The sequence below is a fragment of the Calliphora vicina genome, chromosome 1, assembly GCF_958450345.1.
Source record: "Calliphora vicina chromosome 1, idCalVici1.1, whole genome shotgun sequence".
NCBI lineage: Eukaryota > Metazoa > Arthropoda > Insecta > Diptera > Calliphoridae > Calliphora > Calliphora vicina.
Genome location: NC_088780.1, coordinates 148,807,822 through 148,834,379, shown reverse-complemented (window position 1 = coordinate 148,834,379; position 26,558 = coordinate 148,807,822). Strand labels below are relative to the sequence as shown.

Genomic DNA, 26,558 nt, shown 5'->3' with positions numbered 1-26,558 from the left:
TACCGAAGCCGAAGGCCGGCAATACAGTTACTGGGATCTTAATTTGTTCCAATAATTTTTAATAACGGTACCTATAAGCTCGTTATAAATTGTATAAATATTTTGTAATTGTTTCTACATTAATCGATTCTATGTAATTATTCCAAGCTAAACTTGAAATTTAACTGAGATCTAGCATGGACCAATTAAAAAAATTTTAACCGAAAATGAGTACTAAATTACAAAGCAATTTCCAAAACAAAAAAAAAATAAAAGAATATTGGAACACACAAAAAAATACAATGACGTCGATAGATGGTTAATTAAATGCATGGAGATGTATGGGAGGTAGTGAAGAGATGAAGTAAATGTCCGAAAAGAAAACACTAACAATAACAAAAGGATTGGTGTTAGGGAATGAGGGCACACAACCGTATAAATGCCACAAATACAGATATAGATAGACACAGCAAAACATAAAAACCGAATTTAAAAAACAAAAAACGTCAAGCAACAATGTAAAAACGCTCTAAAAAAGAAAACAAAAACAAAATAACATTGGAAAAATAAAAGACAAATAAAAAAAGTTTAAAACAAATAAGAGACATAAAAACATACAAAGGTAAAAATCAAGCAGTCGCTTACAACAAAAAAAAAACTTTTACAAAAATTTTAATAAAATGGAGAATTTAGGGGAAAAAATATACTTTAAATAAAAGTTAAATTACTTATTTACAAAATACGCAAACCTGACTGCATTCAATTTTTGACCCGCAACAAATTAAATAAATTCAACACATACAAAATTATACACACAATTGTTTTCTTATTTTTTTTACAATAAAGAAATACAAAATTTAGTTTTTCTTAATATTTTCACAGCTTTTAATAAAATTTTCGCAGCAATATGTCCGCGTATAAAATGGAAAAACAAAAATGGAGCACCCGCAATTAAAAAAAAGAAAATTATTGACCAGCAACCGCTCTACTGATATAAACGAATTGTTTTTTTGCAACTTTTTGTTTTCAATCTATAAAATATTTACTTTGAGTAATACATTTAGTTATTTATATTTATTATTATTTTATTGAACAAAATTTAAATTTTTCTTTTTCATTAAACTTAACCACACTTTTCAATGTTTTCGTATTTTCTTTCACTCTCTCTCTGACTTTGTGTTTCGTTTATTCAGAGCTCCAACAAATAATAACAACAGTAATAACAATTTGCAGTGTTGCATTTTTTAGGTCTATCAAAACACATACTCGCACACAAATCCAACAAACAAAACGAAACAACAAAACTAATCAGAAAAATATTACCACACAAAAAAACTATCTAATAGGACCATTTATTATTAAGGCAAACAAAAGATATACAACCAACAAAGATACACAAACAACAATTTGGTTTTAATTAATATTATCTCTTAACAATTGCAAAGCATTCACATGCATTTTATTTTCGTTTGTTAAGCTAAATACAATTTGCAAAAAACAAAATAAATTCACCTCCACTACAAAAATAATTTATATATTTATATACGATTTTTTAGTTTTATAAATTTTGGCTTTGTTTCTCTGCTTTTTCACTTTGCTTCTCGTTTTTTCTATCTAAAAGGTAATGTATGCCTTTTACCAAAAACAAAATTTTGGTTTTACGATATTCCAACACAAAATTTACTTGTTTTTTTTGAAATTATTATAATGTATAAACAAAAAATTATTAATTTATATTGTTGTTTTTCACTTTTTCCACTTATTTTTATGGTTTTTTCTTGTTTTTTATTAAAAAATGTATTTTTTCTTTTCTGATCGCCGCCACTTTTTCACACTTGGCCGTCATTAGTTTTTTGAGAAACGTAATGCGATTTGGAAGCAAAAAATGGTGATGCCAGACAAAACAAAGCAATTTGAGATATTAAAAGTTGATAATTTAAGTACTTTTTTTGTGGAGAATTTATACAAAATTGTTTTGTAGAATAGATACAAATATACAAATACAAGTTGAAAATGTTCAAGAAAATATATGTAAAGATACTTAATTTCCGATATTTAAAATATACAGGGGAAATAATCAAAACTAATAGCTATCAAATATGCAAAAGTATGTTTTTTTTTTTAAAAAACTAGTGAAATAAATTCTTTTTGTTCAGATTTTCTACATGCATAGGTATTTTTATTGTTAAAACATGTAAAATTATTTATTTATAAATTTCATAATTATTTATGTATATAAATACATAATAACTAATATTTTCGACTTATAATTTTTAAGAAATTTTGCAAGACTATTCTTTTCATTTCTAATTTCTATTGACTATAAAATTACGGTCAGAATTTATTTTGTGTTATTTTTAAATTTGTATGTTTATGACTTGATTATTTACTTAAATCAAAAACCTCAAACATGGAGTGTTCGCCCAAATTTTATGGTCACACATTTTTCGTTCTGTTTATCTATAAATTAAATGTCTTATTTGATCTGAGATTGTTTTCGTCCGCCGCTTTATAATCTTAACATCTGCAGCAGGCATAATGATGGGATCATGGAACCTCACTTTGAGTAACATTTTGTTACCTATTGACTATGATCTTATTATGTATTTAATATTTTCGAGTGGTATTTTTTCTTTGGCAATACTGGGATAGAAAAATCTGAAATTAAAGTTTTTATTAAATATGTACGAATATAGCTAATAATGATCATCTGCAATTTTCTTAATTTTGAACTTTTTCCTTTTTGTTATTTGTGTTTTTTAATTAATTTATATACGAATGTCCAATATGTATTTTATTTACATTTTAACTTTATGACATTTATATTTGTGTGTTTGCATTTATTATTTTCTTTTAAAACTTTGTCCGTATATGCCGTTATATTTTTTTATATAAGAATCAAGTATAATGGACTTTGCAAATTTCAAAGATGCCACACTTCACTAAAAACAGTTGTATGAAGAATGTATTATCTACTTAAAAGGTATTATTTTCTGCAACAAACTTTTCCGTTTCCTATATTTTATTATACACTTTTTTATAATATGTAAATATAAAACATATAGAAAGCTAAAAATAAGTTTCATCAAATTATTTCACTAGTATTTCTACGTGTTATTTAAGAAAATTTTACAATATGTTACTAAAACTAAACTAAGTAAAGACATACTTTCCGTTTCCTACTTTTTTTTAAGTACTACTACTAATTTCCGCTTTTAGTTTTAAGTAAAATTTTAATACGAAATTGGACAAATATGTGCAAGCAAAGAATTCCCACCAAATTAAAAGCTGAGTGCTTTTAATTTTTTCTTCAAGACAACAAGTGAATTGCAATAGTACAAGTGAAAATTATAAAATTTATTAGTAAAAGTGTAAATTTAATATTTAAAATAACTTTTATTTGTAGACTAAAGTTATGTGTGCTTAATAAGAATAGTGTTTGGTTCATAGAATAAAATTTAGTGCACAAAATTTAAAATAAAAAGCCAGCCCCATAGTACAGCTTACCATATATTAAATGGAATGGAAAAAACATTATCAATCTAGTTCATTTATAGCTAAAAACATTAAGGCCCCATTTTCACAATAAATGTATATCCTGACAAGTGTTTTGTTTAGTATCCAGCCTTAAAGCAGGCAAATTCTCTGTAAAAAAGGGGAGCACCCAATTACTAACTAATGTACCTATTACTACTTAAAGAGGATTGTGATCACTATAGGTTTTGTCAATATTAACTAAAAAGTTATGTATTTCAGTTGTCAAACTTATTTTTGTTGGCTAATATAATTTATCTCTATAAATTGTCCATTAACACAGTAGCCAACATTTTTGTAATTGTTCTTATAAGAAATAAATATTCATTTCAAGTTTAAGGGGATTTCTTGAACACCAAAAGTTCATTATTTTTCAATTTTCAAGAAATAATTAGTTCATTTGCTATTTAAAACAGAAAATGATCTAACACCTTATACTTCAATATTAATGAGATTCTAAATTTGTCGTTAGAAAATTTGAGTTGAGTGAATATTCAATTACATATTTTGTTTAATAAGTATTACAACACAATATTATAATTAGAAATTTATTTATTTATCATATACATATTAAATGAGTACGCCATGGCGCGCCATTCCATAGTTTGTCCAATTAGTATATACAAATATTATTCGCAGATTTCTTAGTTAGTTTAACCTTCGCTTTACCAATACCCACCCGGGTGACCACATCGTTTTTATTGGTTTAATATTTTTTTTAATTTTCTTTCGATTTAAATGAAATTTATACTCCCTGAAAAAATTTTAGAGTTCTATAGACTTTAATAGAAACATTTTAAACTTTTTATAAGTTTTTTTAAATTTTTTAAAATTTCGTTCGTCGCATATATTTATAGAAGTGTAGTGTCACCCGGGTGGGTATTGGTAAACCATGTACATAAAAAAAACTTTGGTAAAGCGAAGGTTAAACATAATTATGACAGGAATAGGCAGTTCTGTATAAAATAGGGGTCATGTGCTTTTTTAAATAAATAAAATCTATTTCAAAGGTAAGATATTTAATTTATATTTTGTAAACTTTCCCCCTAATTCATAATCAATTACTACATACCTATTTAAAAGGTTTATACAACAAGATTTCCATACAAAAAACCTTTGATAAATTTAAACATTGATTATGAAAAAGCCATCTTATATTTAAAATTTAACTTCCATTTGTTTTATATGGTATTCTACTTTGTTTTATATTTTATTTTTCCGCTTTTAACTTTTATTTATTTTTTAAATGAATGTTATTTAAAGATTTTTTTTAATAAAATTAGCATTATATTATTATAATCTTAATGCATCCTTAAAGATTGCATTACCTATACGATCGCAAAAGTATCAAAAGTTTATTCTGTTCGGTTTTACATCTTCTTGTAACCGGCCTTTTTCCTTAGTATGTCCTAATAGCCAGCTTGTAGTCGAATGGCTACATTTTTACGGTAAAATTATAAAAATCGCTTTTACCAAAGTAGGATGAATAGGCATCTAGAAGAGTAAATTATTTAAATTCATATACAAACGTTGTTCTGCAATAGCTCACACAAAGTTTGAAGACTCCCGCTATAATAGTACTCCAGATATGCAATACATACATTTTAACTTTGTATGGGGGATGCCATGCCCATTGTGCCTATATAGGCCAATTGTGAATCTAAACCATCCAGGGACCCACTCAAACACACACAACAAGGAGGAGTTCAGTTACTAACACACGTACAGAAGAATTATATATATAAAGATATATATAGCCGGCCTTTTACCTCCGGAGTATGTCCGGCTTGTAGTCGAACGGCTACATTTTTACGGTAAAATTATAAATATAGCTTTTACCAAAGTAGGATGAATAGGTATCTAGAAGAAAGAAGTGTATATTATTTAAATTTATATACAAAAATTAACACAATGATTAAAAAAAACCACAATTGTATACCATAGGATTAGATTTCATTCTAAATAGGTACCCCTACTAAAAAACTTAGTCAATTCAATCATCATCAGTTGAATGAACTCATGCATGAACTACAACTTTGTCATGTAATTTATTGGTAGGAACCTATGATTATGGATTCACATGTAATTTTTCTGCCTATAAGTATGATAAAATAAATAAAAGCCATCTGAATTCAGTTTTTTCTATTCTCAAAAATGCTTGATTTCCCTCATTTACGCTCAGGAACGAATCGTGTCACACTAAAGATTGTCAACATATATAATAGAAAGTTTTTTCTATGATAATGAACTTTAGACAAAATCAAATTATTTTATTATAAGCTTTACAAAGAAAAATAGTTTTCTTTCCAGTAAATGGTTTAACTTGTTTATGCCTGCGAATTTCTATTTTGTTTTTATATACTTTTCTTTTAAACCACTGTTCGCATGTGCCGTTATTTTTTATTTCGCTGCACATGTTGCCAGACAAATATAAGAATGAAAAGAAAGAACATAGGTTATTTTAAAGTTGCCAGACTCTATTAAAAACAGTTGTATCAAAAAGGTATGTACACACATAATTAAAAGGTATTATTTTCCGGTTCAATGTTATCCGTTTCCTATATTTTATTAAACTTTTTATAAATAAAATCAATCTTGAAGTTGAAAAAAATCTTCTAAAATATTAATAATAACAATTGTTATGTATGGCTTATTACAGAAAATATTTATATAAAAATTTTTAACTAAAACTCTATATAGTTACCTTTTCCGTTTCCTACTTTTTTTGTAGTAAGTAACTACTACTGTCTTTTCGCTTTTGGTTTAAGTAGTATATTTAATACCAAATTGTACAAATAAGTGTAAGCTTAGATTTCCCACCTAATTGAATGGTAATGGCCAAGTGCCGTTATTTTTTATAGTGGAAGTGAAAATTAATAAATTTGTTTAGTAAAACAGTAATTTCAATAGTTTAAATAAGTAAAATGTATAGACCTCTGTTATGAGTGTTTAATGAAAGTCAAGTGTTTGTTGACAACATGAAGTTTAGTGAGAAAATTTAAAATAAAAGCCAACCATTAGTAATGCTACCATTTGTTAAATAAAATATTAACAATTTTGTTAATTTAGAGCCTGTGGGTTTATTATATACAATATTTAGTTTTAATTGTCTGTAGTGGTATCAAAGTTAAAGTTTTGTAAACAATTTAATATTCAATGTTTCAATTTAATTAAGACCGATAAGATTGTTCAACCTTGAGACAGGCAACAATTTCTATTTAGAAAGGGTGCTCCCAATTGCAATGTAATAAGTGCATATATATCTACATACATGCATACTTAAAGGGGATAAGTGGCAACTACATAATTGTTTGTAGGAAATAAATTTGGCTACTTTAATTTATTTGTAAAAAAATTGCCAATAGGTAATTGTGGTGGTATAATCTAAAATACAATTTTCGTAAATTCTCGCAACACTACTACTTTTAATTCCAATTTATTAATTGGAATTAAAAGTAGTAGTGGGAAAAGATCACCAAAGAAAATTATGTTTTGTATTTCATTCAGATTTTGAACAAAATTATTAAATTCCATGTATTTCTCCCAAATTTTCGATTAATAAAAAAATTAAAAATATTTGAAACAAAATCGCAAAAGGTTTTCAGCTAATTATTTCTTCTAAATAGATACTAATTGGCGATTTAAATGTATCTAGTTGCTATTTCAAACCATTTCATAAATCTGTTAACCGAATTTTAAGTAAGAATATTTTTAGACTCTGGGAGAACCGAAAATCGTAAATTAGTTGGGCATTCCATTAACATTTGTTTGTTTAATTAGGATAAATGTACCTACATATTGTATTATAACATTCCTTAGGCAGTTTTTTAATTAATGGTAGCAGCAATAGGCAGCTGTCTAGCTTCAAGCTTTTCATTGTGTTTTTGAAAGGTAAGCTTTTATTAAATTAATCTTTTTATTTAAAAATCATTGAAAATGGATTATATTCAATACATTTTTAACACAATTTTAAAAACTATTCAAATTATGTGCCGAATATTATATACCTTTCACCAAAGTATAATTTATAATGAAAAAATTTTATTTGGTGGATTTTTTTTGTTAAAAAAATAGAACATGTTTTTGTGAAAATATTTTTTTTTGCTAAAAAAAATTTTATTGTAGATACACAGAAAAAAAAAATTCATAATTGGAATGAATTTTGTAATAAATATTATTAATCGAACTTGACTTTTTTTTCCCAAACTTATTTCATTCAAAATAAGAACATGTTCATAAATATTATAAAATTTTACATGACGGAAATTTTTGCTTTTTTTACTTAATTTTTTTAATAAATTGCATTATAATTGTATTATATAATGAATTAGTGCAAGAATATTTGCATAATAGCCATATATTGGCCAATATTTTAAGATAAAAAGGAGAATATCTGAAACTTAAAAATTATAATTAAACATAAAACATTCATAAATATAAAAGCATTTCATCCTCTTAAATCAATTTAATCATTTTCGCGCTTTTTATATCATTTTGTAGCTGAAAATCATAAAAAAACTAAAAATTTTCCATGAAAAATTTCAAATATTTTTGAACAACATAAAAATAAAAATGAAATTGAAATTATATTTTTCAAGCCTTCTAGATTTTATTTCAAAACATAAAATATTAAAAAAATCATACTATTTAAGAAATTATTTATAAATGTTATGAATTGAAATCAATGAATTCGAATCATAATATTTATGTTGAAACTTTTTTCTGTGTATGTATGAATAAAATTTCTAAGGCGTTTTATACGTCGTTGGAAAGGACATTCTACAACCATATTAATAATAATAATACTAATTAATACAATTTTATTAACCAAGCCCATTGGGCCAAATATGGCTTACAATTGTCTATATTAATTACTTAGTAATCCATCGAGTTAGTTCTGATTCTACAATTTATTTGTGAGCCCATTTTGCTGAATTTAAATAGCAACTGAACCAGGACTATATCGGTATGAACGTTACTTGGGGGCTTCGGAAAGTTGTTATGAATACACAGACGGACATGGCCATATTTATGGGGTCGCAAATTAAAAAGTATAGAAATTACAAACGGAATGACAAGTTTATATACATATACTTTAGTATACTTTCATTGTTATGAAATTAGTGTGTTGGCTGAAATACTTTTTCCGTGGTTTTTTGTTTATTCTCAGCCATTTTGTAGATTTTCTATGCAAAAATGTTAATGAATATATAATTCTGGGGGAAAAACACTTTCAGGCCTGTCACACATTTTGTTCGGAATGGTTTCAATTCTGTATTAGGTTCTTCAGATTCCGTGTAATTTATTAATTCCAAAAATATTTAATAATTCTGTATTTCTGATTTTAATTTGAACAGAAACTGATTAAAAATTTTAGAAAAACAAATAATTACAAAGTAATATCAATTCCACTTTAAAAACTGAAAGTTGTCTTATTCCGAAAGAAATTTTCGTTTTACTTTTTCTGAAGAAGCAAAAAACGGAATTAATTCCACTTTCGATCGGAATGGAATTCTGTGACAGGCCTGTTCACTAGTTCTAATCAAAAAATGGTTTTAATGAGACCCAGTATCGTAAAAATCCCTTAATAAAATCTCAACAATTAATATTTATATATAGTATATTTGTTTGTTTTTTTATACTTTCCAAGAAATATGATATATATTTTTCTGTTATTTTCGAGTGCATTTAAAATATAGAAATATTTTTCAATATCTTTTATTATAAGTTATCTTCTAACTTAACTGTAACTTAAAGAAAAATCAAAAACATACATATATTTATTTATGTGGTAAATAATCTTATATCTCTGAACAGAATTTAAAATTCTTAAAAAACGTAAAAAATTTAAACATATAATTAGTTGTTAGAGTATATTGTAAAATATATTAAAATAGAAAAACACAAAATTTTAATGAAAAAGAAAAAAATATATAAATTTTAAAACACTTTAACCAAATTACAATACAAAATTGTTGTTTTTATTTTTTTCAAACAGCAAATGTTATCGAAACTCTACTATATTAGATATTAACGTATGTATATATAATCTATATACATTTAGAGACACATAAATTATTTACATTTATAAATAATGACAGACATTTTTTGTTTTGTTTAAATTTTGATATTATTACATATAAATAAGTAGTATATCTTTTTTTTTAAGGAATTAGTCCTGGGTATCACATTTCTCCAAGATATCATACGACATTCTAAAATATAAAACATAAAATATGTAAATATGTAAAATTTATGAATTTCTAAACAATGTTCCCGTTTGGGTGCTATTGTTCCTTCTGTTTAGCATTTGTTGATATTTTCTTATATAAATTGTTTTAGTTTCTTAATATTTTTACATTTTAATACCTTTAAAGTACTTAAGTACTTTTTCTTGTTTATTTAAATAATAGTCTTTTTACATACAACTGTATTTTGTTTTAAATCAAATAAGAAACTTTTCTATTTGAAATACTTTTTCTTGAAGAGAGATTTTGTTTAAAATATAAGCTAGAGATTGTTAATGGAAAAAATTGTTAGGTCTAGGGGTTTTTGCAGAAGTTGTTTAAAAATATTTTTTTAAGTGTTTTTAACATTTTCTTTTTTTTTTGTCTATATTTTTTTAATGTATTTGTATCTTAAAATTTGTTTGATATTAATTCTTAATTTAATAAATTACAAAATACTTTATATTGTTTTAAATACTTAGTTATTTAAAAATGATCGAAATTTAATTTTTTAAATCTTACAAAATATCATTCCTATTTTATATACAATATTTACTGCGGCAGAAGCTGGCACAAAGTATGAACAAATTTAGATAATTGAAATATCTCAACTTTTTTTACAATATGTTCTTCTAAAGAAATATTTCTAGCGAGAGTACCAACAGAAATAATTATCCCTAAATCAAATTTTTCTATTCTCCTATCTACAACTCATGTTAAACAACTCCTTTAAGCTCTAGTTCTCCAATAATTCTTGCTAGTTCTAGTTATTCCAAAATATCTCTCGCTAGTTCCAGTTCTCCTTTAAAAGGAAGGAACTCAATTTAGTTAAAAATTTTCTATAAAAACAATTCACATTGAGTCTCTCATAAAAAGCATTTTGGTTATGATTTTAAATTCAGCAATAATAGAGCATCACTGTGAAAAAAAGCATATTTGTTATCACTGAAATGCTAAATTTTTAAGATCACAGAATTTTTGATGCACAAATTTGTGCAATTACGAACGCACCCGCGCTTTTTGTAACTCAATGTCTGCCTTGCTAGCTATAAAAATATCATAGCTTTTTATCTCTTTCAAACACACAATTCAATATCACGTTTTTATGGAAATGGAAGAAATTCGTATATGTTTTAGAGAAAACATCATGTTATCTAGTTTAAAACTTCTTAAAACTTCTGTCGTCAATTGCCTACAACTTCGATTATATTAATCTCAGCTCAAATCTCTTAGATCACATCATTTGTTATTATCGCATTTCAAAAATCATCAAACATATATTGTTCTATTAGCATGTCAATGTCCTGCTAGTTAGAATTTTCCGCAAATTCATTAATCGAAATGGTCATTTTTTCCTCATCATCACCACTATCTTCCTCGTCGTCCATTTCGTCATCGTCCTCATCATCACAGTCATCATCGTGCTCATAACTACTGGCATGATCGACATTCTGCATTATGCCTCCAACACAGCCAGAATTATTTAAACCACCTGGGCCGGCGGAGCCACCACCATCTGATGTGAGGGAGTTATTTAAGCTATTCGAAACAATAGTTGAACCAGCAACTGTTGTACCCTGTTGTTGGTTACCATCTTGCCGGTTTGGTAAATTAATATTCACAATGTTTTCGGACATGCCTTGCATTGCATTCATATCTCCACCGCCGTCGACTTTCTCCTGTTTAATGGCAATATTTTGCAACTCCATAAGTTCCATGGGAGATCTGGTTTTGTAATGAGTTCTAATGTGTTTTGACAAATGATCGCTGCGCATAAATTTCTTATTGCATTCGGGACATTGGAAGCGTTTTTCGCCTGTATGCGTTCTTCGATGTCTTTGTAATTCATCGGATCTGGTGAAACGTTTGCCACAAAACAGCCATGAGCAGACAAAAGGTCGTTCGCCAGTATGCCATCGCAGATGAGCTCTTAGATGAGAGGTTTTACCATAGACTTTATTACAGCCTGGTATATGGCAGATGTGTTGTTTTTTGCGATCCGATTTATTTTCACCCTCTACACAGTTGGGACAAGTGCAGGCGACACGCTTTAAACGTGGCTTAATGCCCAAATTGCCGGGATCATTTAAATTGATGTTGACATTGACGGAGGTTTGTGAGGGGGGTGGTGGGAGAGTATTGTTTTGCTGCTGCTGTTGATGTTGCAAACTGGACTGTTGTTGTTGTTGATTAGAAGCCGAGTTTTGCTGTTGTTGTTGCTGCTGCGTTTGACCACTATTGTTGTTGTTACTACTATTGGCAGTTGTTGTAGCAATTGTTATTTGTGTTGCTCCTGTTGCATTCGTTACGGTGGTCGCTGTATTTCCGGCAGCTGTTAGAATTTGTGGTGATGTATGAGGTTTTATTAAAGCATTACGTGTTGGTTGATGTTGTAATACAAACTGACTTGGTTGTTGTGGTTGTTGCTGCTGCTGCTGCTGCAGTGTATGTTGTTGATGTTGCTGTGCCTGTGGGATGGCTGTGATTTGTAAAGATGCTGGTATGGTCACTGGTATTGCCATGCTGTCGATGGTTGAAACAACTTGTTGCTGCTGCTGTTGTTGTTGCTGTTGCTGCTGGGCTTGTTGGATTTGCTGCTGAATTTGTTGCAATTGGGCTTGTTGCTGCTGTACCTGTAAGGATGAGTAGACTGTTAGGTAACCTTGTTAGGGAAAACAAATTAAAAATGTCTCGTTTTGTATGGAAATTCATTCAAATAAATTACCACCACCAAATCAAACTTAAATTAAAAAATAAATCTTCAATGAGTTTGAACATGATTATTTATACAAAGAGGCTTTTTTCTATATAAACAATGATGATGAAGATATCCCTAGTTTTCTTAAATAGTAAACTGGAAGTTTGTGAATTAGTTCATATGAAATGGTTATCATAAAAACTACCGCTAGATAATGATTTTACAAGAGATTTTATATAACTATATTCAATAATATAATTGAAACCTCAACAAAAACTATATTTGTTACACAACTATGTAGTTCTTGAACTCATGCATATAGCCAGTTTTCGTTTTAGTTTGGTATTGCTTCTAATGATTTTTGTTTGAAATTGTAACCTTCGGAAAAAGTTCTACGGAATCTTTACGAAATTGTCACTTTTTTCAATTTAATTTTTTTAACGATCAAATTAAAATTGTTTTCAAAACAAAATTAAACGTATTTTCTATTGGTTCTTTCAGAACTAGTTTGTATTCTATACTACTAGTCACGAACCAATATGTTACTACATAGTTCTAAATAAATAATTCTTATAAGGCCTGTCCACGAACAAATTTAACCTTATTCTACATTTTTACATAAATTAAAAACAAAAAATTAGATTGTTCTCTGTCTTTCATATAATTTGCGCAACTTTCTCTTAACACCGTTCATTAGCTGATGTACAGTATAGTTGTCTAACACAGAGTATGGCTCCTCTTCGCCACTTATTTTTAAAATCCTGGTGGATTTGTGACACATATTCATTATTTTTAAAGATCCTGCAACTCTATAGCATTTCTTAAGAATCTTATTAATGGTCCTTAGAAAGGTTTCTGCTACAAGTTGTTGCGATATCACTACTTCAAATAAAATGATGTGGTTTTGGTTATAGTCGCTCTAGAACTAGTGATTATGGAACAAGTTCAGGGATCTTTTAAATAATCTTAGTATTAATATGAGTCTGTCTCTCAACCCAGAAATATTAAAATCTTTAAACCTGTCTTTCCCTCACAATAATTTAAGATTCAAGTGAAAAATTTTGAAACATTTTTTATAATATTCAAAAGAAATAAAAAGCTTTGTTTAAAAAAGATTGTTAAAAAAAACATTTATCCTAAAATACAAAACAAAAAATCATTATCTTACCTGCGTTACAGTTGTAGCCTGTGGCATTAACCATTTTATTTGTGTAGTACCAGGTGGCACGCCATTGGGTAAACTATTCATTGCTGAAACCGGAGAACTATCTGGTGGTTCTTGCTTAATGTTCGTTATTAAAGTCTGGCCAATTTGAGTGGGCGATTGAGGCTCCTGTTTGGGCTGTTGTAAGCCGGTGCTGCTGCTAGGTGACTGAGGTGTAGTGGAGGGAGTTGTTTGTGAAACCGTGGAAGAATTATTATTGTTGGTGTTGGGGGCCTGCTGTAACTGTAGGGTGTTGGCGGTGTTGGTGGCATTAGGGGTAGTGGTGGAACTTGTTTGAGCAGATTGTGTAGGTGGATTCATAGATTGTTGCTGGGGTTGGGTGGTAGATTGAGGTTGCTGTTGGGGTTGTTGCGGCTGTTGTTGTGGTGCTGTTGCATGATGTTGCTGGGCTGTGGGTGCCGCCGCCGCTAAAAGCTGTTGTATATTTTGTGGCTGCATATTGGGTGGCAATTGTTGAGCCTGTATTATTTGCACTTGACCAATACCGGGTATGTTTTGTATGGGCAGAGCTTGTAGACCAGGTATTTGTTGCAACTGTATCAGGTTAGCTGAGGGTTGCGCAGACTGTTGCTGTGCCGTCGGTGCGGTATTTTGTGTTGCAGGTCTTTGTAATTGTTGCAAATGTTGAGCTGGTATAACAGTCACCTGCTGGCCCTGGGCGTTTGTGATGGTAATCGGCTGGTTGGTGGGTATTTGAGCACCCGATTCGTTGGCGGCGTTTATGGCATTTATAATCTGTTGTTGCTGCTGCAATTGTTGTAATTGCTGCTGTTGTTGTTGTTGTTGCTGTTGTTGTTGCACTTGCTGCTGAGCCACAACTGCAGCTTGCTGTTGAGCGGCCACTACTTGCTGTTGTTGCTGCTGCTGTTGAACTTGTTGCTGCTGCTGTTGCTGTACTGCCGCCTGAACTTGCTGTTGTTGAGCGGCATTCTGTATGTGAATAATATTGGCATTGGTGGGCAATTGCTGATACGAAGTCAATGCATTCAGCGGAGCCAACTGCACTTGTTGTATTTGACCATTAGGCGTGACAATCTGGGCGATTTGCGTAAACTGGGGTATAATTTGGGGCATTTGCATTGGCTGGGCTGTGGGTAAGAGATTCGCAGTGGGAATACCACCAGCTGTTGAGGCCAGTTGTTGTATGGGCACATGAACCGTTTGATAAATTGTTTGGCCACCCACTCCTGTCTGTATGGGGACTTGAACCGCCACGGTGGTTTGTTGCAGTGTGGGCTGTTGTTGTGCGGCCGTCGTTTGCTGTTGCAAAGCATGCGGAAATTGCACAATTTGCGGCAGTTGTGTTTGTGTGGAAGAACCAGCCGGATTTGCCTGACGTATTTGTATGTTTTGCAAAGTCTGACCGTTTTCCAGTTTAATCGAGGCATTTGCATTGCCCGCCAAAAATTGCTGGATGTTGCCGAGCAGTCCGTTTGCGGCCGCCACAGAGGTGGGTATTTGTATATTGGTACCGGGTATTGTTATGGTGCTGGGTAGAGTTGTGGTGGTGGTAGTGGTTTGAGAGGAATTCGTTGAGTTATTGGAGGTTGCTGAAGCATTTGTTGATGGTTGACTTTGATTGGAATTTCCATTATTGGCATTTGTGTTGGCTTGCTGTTGTTGCTGCTGCTGTTGGGCTTGCTGTTGCGCCTGTTGCTGAGCCTGCTGTTGTGCTTGTTGTTGAGCCTGAACCTGGGCATGAGCTTGTGCCTGAGCGTGAGCCTGATTCTGTTGTTGCTGCTGCTGTTGTTGCTGTTGCAATAGCTGCTGCAATTGATGTTGTTGCAATTGCTGTGTGGTCTGGGGATTATGTATTGTGGTCACTGGTATTTGTATATTTGTACCAGGTATTGTAAACAGTGTTTGTTCCTGTAGACCGCCGCCTCCCAAACCAGCGGGTATTTGTATAGTCTGCCCTAGGCCCTGTATAAACTGAGTGCCTGGTTGCAATTGTACAGTCTGAGGCTGTGAAGATGCCTGAGGTGCCCTCACAATTTGTCCATTTGGTGTTAGAAACACCTGCTGTCCATTAAGATTCATTGGTTGGCCGGCAGAAAGTTGAGAATTCAGATTCGGTATAAAGATGGCCTCTTGACCATCAATATTTACCGTCTGCATGGGTTGTACAATTTGAAACATGTTTTGTGGCAAACCCTGGGCTTGTTGGGGAGCTCCTTGCTGCGGCGCCGCCTGTATAAACTGCTGCGGTAATTGTTGCAAATTTATAATCTGTGAGAGCGGTATTTGATTGTTTGGCAGTGTGGTACCTGCCATTTGTGGTTGGCCCTGGGCATTGACAAAAGTTGCTTTAACCTGGGCAGGTTGTGCAACCTGATTTTGAACCTGCTGACCGGGGGCATTTTGCGTTGTCTGTTGCTGTACTTGCTGTGTCTGCGTAGGCGTGGTTGCAGCAGAGGCCGCATTTGTTTGCGTAGTATTTTTATACTGTAACATTTTTCTTTATTTTACTGCTTTTTCTAAAATTCAACTGGTATTAAATGAAACTATTTTTCTATAACATTTTTTTTTTAGATTTTTTATTTTTCGTTTTTGTTTATAGTCATTTATTTGCTCCCTTTCTCTCCACTTCACACACTTTTCGATATTCCACTTTTTCTTCTTCGTTTTCTTACAATTATACCACACACTCAATTATTGTTCATTCCCATTCTTCAGTGAAAACGCAGACACCGATTTTATATAGCAAATATTTCCTATTTATCTCTTAATAATTGGCTAAATTTTATAACTTTCGCTAAATTTAAATATTCTTAATTAGTTTTATAAAAAAATTAAACATTTTTATCACTTTTGTTTATATTTAATTAATGAATGAAAATTTCATTCGTTTTACTACAAAATGCGGCCATCTTTTTTTAATGAAAAATAATGTAGAACGAGAGAAAAGAAGTGTCAAAATATTACCTGTTCAAGTGATGCCAAGTTTGATGGCAGATATTTGCGAAATATGTAGAAAAACGGGGTTGTTATAAATGAAAAGTGATGAAAAGTGGATATGAGAAAAGGTTGTTGTCTATGGTTAAGAAGAGTTTGTAAATATAAACAGTAGGGGGCAGTAAAATGAAATTAGTATAACAACTCTGTTCTAAAGAATTATTTTTAGCTTTATGCTCGCGAACTTTAAAAAAAAAAAATTTTGAATAAATTTGCAGCAAAAATTAGAAAGAAGAAAAAGATAAAAATGCCAGCCAGACCGGACAAGGGGCGGGCAGGGCAAAAAAAATTATATATAAGTATATGGGCGATTTCATGTCAAGTAGGGATGCCAATCCCGAAATCCCGATCCCGAAAATCCCGGGATTTTTCGGGATCGGGATTTCCCGAATCCCGGGATTTGTGAAAAAGAATCCCGGGATTTTTCGGGATTAACAAATCCCGAAATATTATGAGATTTTTGATATTTTAGGAAGATTTTTGAAGCACCCAAAATACTTAGAGCTAGTTTCTTACTTGTCAGTTAAACTCAGCTTAACACGCTGTTATATTAATCCTGAAACATATTTTGCCGGAATTTAACCAATGATTGTGTTTCTCACTAGTGGATTAATTTTGTTAGCATTGCCATACTTTTCAGTCAAATCACATGTTTATTCTTCAAATTTGTTCATATAAATATGGCAACACTTTAAATTTTATAAGAAAAAGCAACCGCGTACATAACTTTTTTTGTAAATTTTAACTTTCTATAAGAAAAAGGGACATAAAAGTATATAAAATGTATATTAAAAATTAAATTGATGTTAATAAAGCAAATAAAAACAAAGAGCTGCTGTGCTGAATTGTTTATTTTATTTTCCATCTGTTTGTTTGAGAAACACAATTTTTAGTTTAATTTAGGTTTAAGCGAAGAATGTAGATTATCTCTATCCCAGAAACTAGCTCTTAGAAAGCTAAATTTCTGCATATTTATAATAATCTCGCTTCAAATCCAAACGCAGCCAGATTTTTTCATTTGAATCAGGAAGCAGCACGTCTCCCTTCCATTGACAGGCTTTTACACAATTTACACTTTTACGAAATTTATGTTCAAGTTATTTTCTGAAGGGGCAAATGTAGTCCGATTTCCGCAGTACTTTACGGTATAATTTCAGAGTACTTACAACTCATTTTGTGCAAAATTTTCTAAGAATTGCCGCATAATCAAGATATTTATGACTGCTCAAACAGTACTCCGGGGGACAATTGTATGGAGCTAGGGGAAATCATGGACCATTTATTTTAATTTAATGCTTTAGTTTTTGATTTGTTATATTTTTACTTAAATATATTAATGAAATCAATAGTTTTTATTGTTGAATTTGATGTTTTTGACGTTTAACTAAAATCCCGAAGTCCCGAAAAATCCCGAAATCCCGAAAAATCCCGGGGTCCCGAAAAATCCCGGGATCCCGGGATTTACATTTCTAAAATCCCGCATCCCGGGATTTGTAAAACCCAGTCCCGTTTGGCATCCCTAATGTCAAGTGAACATACTTTTAAAATCGATGTCTTCCGATCGGGATGAAATTAGACCTATTTGATAGTAATTCTGACACAATTTTTAGAAAAAAATATTTAAAAAAATAAAAAAAAAATTTTATATTTATTTCCGAAATCAAAAACTTTTTTGACTTTTTAAAGTCCAAGCGACCTAAGCTTTATTTTGAGCAAAAACTACAAAATTTAGTACCGATCGGTTCACAATGTTCCATAGCTCTCATATAACCACGATTCCCTAAAATTTCATTAATGTGCATAAATCTCTGAAATACATATTCAAATAAATATATTTCATAATATGTATATGTATACGTAAATCATCCCACCAAATTTCGTAACAATCGGTCTATAATTAGTCATAGCTCCCATATAAGGCCCACTTCCGAATATCACTTGTATTCAAATAAGATTCAATACAAATAATAAGTTTCATTATATCGACAGAAAACTGTTTATAATCATATACTCGGTATAGGGTATCATGGCCGGGCTTGCCCGACTATACTTTCTTACTTGTTGGATTTTAGTTACGAGTGAAATTGCACATAATTTTATAGATAAAATATGGGCAAGTACAAAAAAGCTTTTTTCGTTTTATGAATTAAACACCAATTTTGCAAAACAATTTGTAGTAATTAAGACGTGCGCACAAGATAAGAAATAAATTTAAATTGTGTTTTAATAAAACTCTTATAAGCTTTTTGAATTTTAAAAGTTTATTTGCATTGATAAATTTTAAGTCCAAGACCTTTTAATTATTTATTTTTTGTGTGAAAAATTATAAATTTTTAATCATTTAATTGGCAACCTGCCAAGTTTTTGCAAGTTAGGAAAATGATGTTTCATTGTTATTGTATATTTTAAGATTTTATTTAGTTTTCATGTTTAAATAAGAAAACATTATTAGTTAGTTCTTTCATAATAAAAATAAGTTTTGTTTTTTTTTTTTAATGAGAACACATTTTTAACAAAAAATCTGGGTTTTTTCTCTTATTGTGATTTTATTGACAATATAATGGAACATTTTTTTAAAACTATTTTCCGTAATTTCAGTTTTCAAAAACATGAGATTTTTACAAATTTATTTCTAAGATAAATTCAAATTTACTAAGTTTTATTATACATTTATAGAATGTGGAAACTTTAAACTTCTTCATGAAAAGAAGTAAAATAAAAAGAATATGTAGAAATCGATTTAAAAAAATCATCTTGTTTTATCATTATTTCAATATTTATTTTGATAATTTCCTTTTGTAATTGTTTCGTTAGCACAATAAGTTTTTAAATTTTGGTTAGATAAGTTTAAAAATGCTTAGAGTTAAAATTTGTGGAAATTTAAAAACCAAAATAATATTTAATTAATAAATTAGAAGTTTCGAAAAATATAAAAAAAAATTTCGTGAGGAAGATAACTTAAAATAACAAGATATTTTAAAAAATTTCCAAAAGGATGACTCCCCGGAAGGTTATAAATAATGTAAAATTTGAAATTAATTCTCGAACTGTTAATCGCAAGGCAAATGACGCTGGTCTAAGTTGCTATCACCCCGCGAAAAACCTATAATTTCTGAAAAATCCGTAATGTTCGTTTATTTATTTGCAATAATCATATAAAATTGCCGAGACAGAAATGAAATACTGTTCTCTTTTCGGATGAATTCAAATTCATCCGAGAGAACATTTGTAAGACGACCGAAGGGAAAGGTGGCAAGTCCTATCTATCTTCTATATATATAAAAATTGATGTTTGTATGTATGTGGGTATGTATGTTCCGAATGAACTCAAAAAAGGCTGGACCGATTTTGATGAAATTTTCAGGGAATCCGAATAGCCTAGCGGGTAACACTGTAAAGTCAGATTTTTGATTTTCGGTCTGTGGACGGAGGGGTGTGGCAAAATCAAATTTTTACATTATACCGCTAGTGCCCTATATTTCATAAAAATGGATGTGTGTATGTATGTTCCGTATAGACTCAAAAAAGGCTGGACCGATTTTGATGAAATTTTCACGGAATCTTCATGAAAAGCCTTTTGGGTAACAGTGTACTGTCAGATTTTTGATTTTCGGTCTGTGATAAACAATTTTGTTTACGCCAGCAACGCGGACCGGGTTCAGCTAGTTCATATCATAAAAGTTATTATGACTGGAATTTGGTATAGATCCATAGGTTGAGAAAAATATGTCCCTAGTTTGGAGATTCCAGCCGAGTGGTTACAATCCTAGATATGTGTTTGGGGTTACAATCCAATGAGGTATATTTTTTTGAAGTGGCCTGCCCAATCGCCAAATCTCGATCCCATAGAAAACCTATGGGATATTGTGGATCGCAAAACACGAACTGTAAATTATAACACGAAGGAAACTTTATCAGATGCAGTTAGTTATAAGGGCAGGACAGAGTATTGCAACGGATATGATTGAATATTTAATTGGTCTTAGATCTAATATTAAGGAACTTGTTCAGTGTCGATTACATAAATACTAGTAAGAAAACCGTGAACAGAATTTATAAATAAATTTACATGATATGTCGGTCCTATTTTTACATTCACGGGTCGATTTCATTTTGAGCAAAGTTTCCAATATTCTAGCGTTTATTCAAATTTGCTAATTAAAACAGTAAAAAGACTTTTTATATTTTATGAAATTCAAGTTTATTTATTTTTTATTTAATCAATATATTCTGTTCATAATATTGATATTTTACAAATATAGTTTCATATTTAATTTTTGTTTTCACAACATTTATCCTTGGGTCCATTTTTACACACACAGTTGCATTGGGTGTTGCAGGCACAGTTGTCTCCACATCTGGTGGCGGAGCATTGACAGTCTAAAATATTATTAAAAAAATTAAATTATTATTACTTCTTTTTATTAGAAACTTCAATTAAAACTTACTGTTGTTGCATCCTTTGCAGCCCATGTTTAGAATTTTTTTTTTTTTAACTTTGTTGATTTTATATCAAGATCTTGTAATGGTTAATTGATAATTTCTCTCTGCAAAGAAAGCTATTTTATACTTGTTCTTTTAATGTGTTTGAACTTTGAAAGCTTTAGTGAGGAGTGAAATTGCACAAAAACTGATAACAAAATATTTGTGAAAAATTGTATAAATTTTGTTCAGGAAAAACAAGAAACACGTGTGCAACAGATAGATAATAAATTATTAATTTTCTATCAGCAGCAACGAAATAAGGAAAAATTGTACTCGTATCTACAATAAAAAATGTTTTATTTTAAGAATAATGTTTTTGTTTTTCTTATCTAGTGCGCACGTCTTTAGGACTAATATTTTGTTGTTTTGATGCGTAAGTAACTTTGCTATAATTCATAAAATTAAAAAGCTTTTTTTTTATCAAAATATGTGCAATTTCGCTCGCTACTAAAGGTTTTCATGCTTTCAAACCAAAGTATATAAAATATAAATAAATACAAATTGAAAAACAATATCAAATAAACATTTGAAGTTCTTAAGATTAAATCAAATTACAAAAAAATACAAAAAAACATAATGGCTTGCAAGGGATGTAATAACAGTAAGTTTTATTAACACTTTATTAAAAAAAATATTTTAAAACATATATATTCAATGAAATTACAGACTGCCAATGCTCTAACACCAAGTGTGGTGACAACTGTGCCTGCAACAAGGATTGTCAATGTGTTTGTAAGAATGGACCCAAGGATAAATGTTGCGAAAATAAAAACTAAAGACTATTTTAAAGAAAACTAATAAAACTTTTATCAAATTATGAAAAAATAAAAAAAAATCAATTTAAATTTTGATGAATTAAAATGAAAACAATTTTTGATTAATTACAAATAAACCAAAATGTTTAAGGTGTTCGCTCGTCTATACCTGATAAATTTTTATCATGATAAACGTCAAAATCGTTGTCATGATATAAAATTATCCAGTATAGTCTCCATTTATTAGTTATGACAAAATTGTTAGTGCTTTTGCACAGACAACTTTGTCTTGACAACAAACGTCATTAATTGTTATAATAAATATTTGTCAAGTGTAGACAGGGGGTAAACTCAAGCTGGAATAAATTATTTTATATAACAACTTAATTAAAACTTTCAAAAATTGATTTTGTTATAAATCTTTCTTGTTTTAACATTACCAGTTAATATTTCTTTCTATATAATGGATCAACATTTTGCTTTTGAAAAGCAGCATATCTCGATTGTGGGTTTGTTTAAAATATTAAGATACATTTAGCAATCAATTTTAATTTCGCCCTCTTTTATTCACAGGTTGATTTGTTACCTTTTCAGAACTAACAAGAGTGTTATATTCGGCTGTGCTGAATCTTGTATATCCCCCATCAATATGTAGTTATGGCATTCTATGGTGGCCTTGAATCAGTTATGTTCCGAACTATGTTCCGAACAGAAGTTGATAGGGTGATTAATTTCTTAAAACTTTAAATGATTTATGAACGATCCTCACAAAAGTTGGTAAAAAGATTTAAATTCATATAAAACTTGTTTGTGTCTAATTTCATCACCATATTAATTACACTGTCCAACAAATTGAGACTTTTTGATTGGAATAGATTTTCGGCAATTTTTTTAAAAAATTTGAGACCCAAGCAATTTTGCTAATTTAGCGTAACTACAACTTTGGTATCTTTGGTGACCTCCACTGAAATTTTCCGTCAAAAATTTTCGTCGAATATTTCAGTCCTTAAATGTCCTTTTTGAAAGGAATTTTATGATTATCTTAAAAAAAGTGTCAAATTGACCCCTAAGGAGAGGAGCTAGAGGGTTAAAATCTTCCACAAAAATTATTCCCATAGAATTCCACAATATAACTGTGACAATAAGAATTCTCCTAGACATTAACTTACATCATTTTATTCAGTTGCTCCTTCTATCAAAAAATTAAAACTTTGACCTACTGTAAAAATTCAAAAGCAGGTGGACTATAAGTTTATTCTACAAAAATTATCTAGAAAACATGCCCTTTCAGAATTATAGGGTCGCTATTCTGTTCCAAAAATGCTGTTGGACAGTGTTATTATAAGACAATTAATTATGAATGTTCAAGTAATTTTTTGAGGGGACCTTGTATGTATAATTTAGAGTATCTACTTAGAACTAATTTTATGAGGATTACAGCATAATCAACATATTTATGACTGCTCAATGAGTATTCCAGGGGGACATTTGTATGTAAAATCATTGCCCATTTTCAATACCAACCAAACCTTATCAGCAGAGAATATTTGTGGGGAATTTCTCCCAGCTAGCTGTGTTCGTGTTTTCAACAGGCAGGCAGACGGACGGACATAGGTAGATCGTCTTAGATCCCAGCATACTTTTGTGGATCTGCGATGAATATTTCGATGTGTTACAAGCGGAATGACACAATCAATACACCCCCATCTTTTTGTATGGTAGGTATAAAAATAAAGAAACAATTGTATAAGAAAATTTGGTAATTCCACTAAAAAATAAAAAAAAGAAAATTACTCGGAATAAGTAAGAATGTTATATTAGGCTATGACGAATCGTATATATCCACCATTAATATAAGACTGACACCGACTTTTGTACATTTATTATACCCTTCACCATGAGTGGCATTTTTCATTTGCGACCCCACAAGTATATATATTCTGGATCGTTATAGATAGCGAAGTCGATATAGCCATGTCCGTCTGTATGTTGAAATCAACTATCCGTAGCCCCAAATAAATTACAAACCGGATAGATACATCAATATATCGGGAATTCTTCCGGCCTGGTTTCTATTTAAAATCGAGAAAATCGGCCCACAAATGGCTGAGATGTAAGGAAAAGATCGGCACAACCTCGATTTTTGGCCAATTTTTTATCTAAGTATATCTGGACTAAGTCATTAATATAGACAATATGGTTATCTAATGCTAGATATTTCAAAGTTCATCGCAATAATGCTATAGTAAGTTGAACCTACAATGGGTCAAAATCGGGAATAGTATTTTTTAACCCTAATTTTTTTTTGATCAAAAAAATTTTTTTGTCAAAATTTGTTTCACTAATTAATCTAAAAAAATTTAAAAAAAAATGTTGAAAAATGAATTTTATATTTTGTTTACCTAAAAATATTTAAAACTTGTATTTTAAAGTATAATTTGGTGAAGGGTATATAAGATTCGGCTCAGCCGAATATAGCTCTCTTACTTGTTTTTATCTGATTTTACCTGTTTCAATAACATATTCTTTATGGATACCACTATTCTATAGACATTTCTGTGCCATAGAGCCATATTCCATGAAGATATTTAATGTGTGCTAGAAGAAATAATTGATCGATTTTTACCATTTTCAACATTTCAGTATTGTTCTTTTATAATACAAATAACGATAATGTATTTATCTGCTGTTATTTAAAAAAAATTGCAAAAAATTTGTGGGAGGTTATCTCACAGTTTGGTCCATAACTCTGGTTCTATTTGTCTATTATGCCCATTTTCAATACCAAACATTTCTGATCAACAAAGAATATTTGAGACATTTTTCATTCCCCTAAGTCTTTCCCTGTAGACCCTATTCAACAGATGCACAGACGGATGTACATAGCTAGAACGTCTTCGAATTTTATAAGGACCCAGAATATATATACTTTTGTGGAATGACAAAATAATTATAAACCGCATATGTGCCCAGATATTTTTTTTAATGTTTTCAACTACATGTTGTATTTTCAACTACATATTGTATTATTTATTTTTATTGTTGTAATTGTTTACCACAATTTTCAGTTTTACTATTCAAAATTTTAGTTTTTATTTTCACAACATTTATCCTTGGGACCGTTTTTGCAAACACATTGACACTCCTTTGTGCAGGCGCAGTTATCGCCACATCTGGTGCTAGAGCATTGGCAGTCTGAAATAAACAAATTTAAATAAAAAAATTATATTTTTGGTTTTTTTAATTTAGAAATTTCAACTTACTGTTATTGCATCCTTTGCAGCCCATTTTTTGAATTCTGTTTTTAAACTTTGTTGATTTTGTATGTAGAACTAACTAATTAACTTGTGTTGATTAATTGATACTTTTTCACAATTTTAATGGATATTTTATAGTACTGAAATTTAGCATTTGTGTATAACGTAAAAGCTTTAGTGAGGAGTGAAATTGCACATTGAAAAAAGCTTTTTTTTTATAATTTTATGAATTAAAAAGAAATTCACAAATGTGTAGAACCGCATAAAATCGTGCGCAATAGATAACATTTGTAAATTGTTATCAGTTTTCCCATAATATAATCAACGAAATGTGTGACGAAATTATCTAGTGTTTTTGATTAGAGACCAAGCAAAAGAACCAGAACATATCAGTACGATTTTATCAGAATTTGTGTTTTTAAGCAAAATATTTAGAAAAAAGAAAACTGAAGTACCAAATGGAAACTTCTTATAGACAATATTATTAAACATCTGAGTCATGCTCACCTAACATTGTCATTTAATAATGAAAAGCCAAATTATTCTATAAGGGTGAAACAATGAAATCCCTCCCCCCAAAAACCGAAAAGTTTTGTATAAAAAAAGTGAAAAATGTAACATAAAATGTTGCTTTATGACTGAACAGGATCCGCGCCTGCTATAAGGTATACATTGACTACATGTTTAACTGCTGGGAATATCCCAGTGGTACACATATATATACCGAGAATTAATTTGGACCGATACCTAACAATAACTGAGACTTCAACAATGAATTTGTTGCTTTCATTCCAGTTTTGGAATCAGCCTCGTTATAACGAAATCATGCAATAACCTTTTAAATTAAGATCATTGGAATAATGCAGGACAAATATAGTTTGTTTTATATTTAAAAGATCTTTGTTTATGTTAAGACTTCCTTTAGCAAATGATATGTACAATAGAATCTAAAATATGCAAATGCAACAAACTGGAAGAGACTATTATCCTACTTGCTTAACAATAGTTTTAATTAAAGAGCAAAACTACAAAACAGCAACAATATAATAAAGCTAAACAACAATATGCATCTTTTTTTGTTTTGTTGTTTTGAATTATTAAACAACAATACGAAATGAACTCGAACGTATGTAAACTAAACACCAAAAGCCAGTTAGCCATATCATAACCAAAATCATCAGTTACGAGTAGAATCTGTTTCTATGGCTTTTGTTTTAAAGCCAACACCAACACCACCAACAGCAGCAACATTATCATCACAAGGAACAAGAGCATCATCATGAGCTTTGGAATCATTCATAGGAACATAATAGAACAAAATGAAAAAAATCCATAGAGAGTAGAGTTTGTGTTTTTCTTTTTTTCTGTTGCGCCTCAGGATATTGTAAATGGTTTTGATTTCAAAATGTCGTTGTTTTAGTTAAAACCAAACACAGTAGCAAC

The 26,558-nt window shown here is 30.1% G+C and overlaps 4 protein-coding genes and 1 long non-coding RNA gene across 9 annotated transcripts in view; 1 reads left to right on the top strand and 4 right to left on the bottom strand.

Annotated features, from left to right (window-relative positions):
- twin (CCR4-NOT transcription complex subunit 6-like twin) overlaps nucleotides 1-1,824 on the bottom strand; it is an 86,160-nt gene extending 84,336 nt beyond the window's left edge. Inside the window, exon 1 of one of the 5 annotated variants that reach the window (XM_065516116.1) lies at nucleotides 1,492-1,824. The gene's annotated coding sequence lies outside the window, so the exon portion shown is untranslated. The other 4 variants (XM_065516113.1, XM_065516117.1, XM_065516114.1 and 1 more) reach the window with 4 other exon arrangements.
- Nucleotides 1,825-9,497: 7,673 nt separating this feature from the next.
- Spps (Sp1-like factor for pairing sensitive-silencing) lies at nucleotides 9,498-16,545 on the bottom strand. The gene is made up of 2 exons (XM_065516111.1): nucleotides 13,607-16,545; nucleotides 9,498-12,373 (listed from the first exon to the last, which is right to left on the bottom strand). Exons 1-2 carry the CDS (start codon nucleotides 16,115-16,117, stop codon nucleotides 11,048-11,050), a joined length of 3,837 nt encoding a protein of 1,278 aa, XP_065372183.1. The 5' UTR covers nucleotides 16,118-16,545; the 3' UTR covers nucleotides 9,498-11,047.
- A 4,261-nt stretch (nucleotides 16,546-20,806) lies between these two features.
- LOC135958994 (metallothionein-4-like) lies at nucleotides 20,807-21,185 on the bottom strand. The gene is made up of 2 exons (XM_065509970.1): nucleotides 21,067-21,185; nucleotides 20,807-20,998 (listed from the first exon to the last, which is right to left on the bottom strand). Exons 1-2 carry the CDS (start codon nucleotides 21,089-21,091, stop codon nucleotides 20,889-20,891), a joined length of 135 nt encoding a protein of 44 aa, XP_065366042.1. The 5' UTR covers nucleotides 21,092-21,185; the 3' UTR covers nucleotides 20,807-20,888.
- Nucleotides 21,186-21,303: 118 nt separating this feature from the next.
- On the top strand, nucleotides 21,304-21,880 carry LOC135958986 (metallothionein-2). The gene is made up of 2 exons (XM_065509958.1): nucleotides 21,304-21,704; nucleotides 21,770-21,880. Exons 1-2 carry the CDS (start codon nucleotides 21,680-21,682, stop codon nucleotides 21,877-21,879), a joined length of 135 nt encoding a protein of 44 aa, XP_065366030.1. The 5' UTR covers nucleotides 21,304-21,679; the 3' UTR covers nucleotide 21,880.
- A 2,980-nt stretch (nucleotides 21,881-24,860) lies between these two features.
- On the bottom strand, nucleotides 24,861-25,249 carry LOC135958982 (uncharacterized). Its single transcript, XR_010576486.1, has 2 exons — nucleotides 25,122-25,249; nucleotides 24,861-25,053 (listed from the first exon to the last, which is right to left on the bottom strand). It is a non-coding gene; the product is annotated as an uncharacterized LOC135958982 (long non-coding RNA).
- Nucleotides 25,250-26,558: the final 1,309 nt, after the last annotated feature.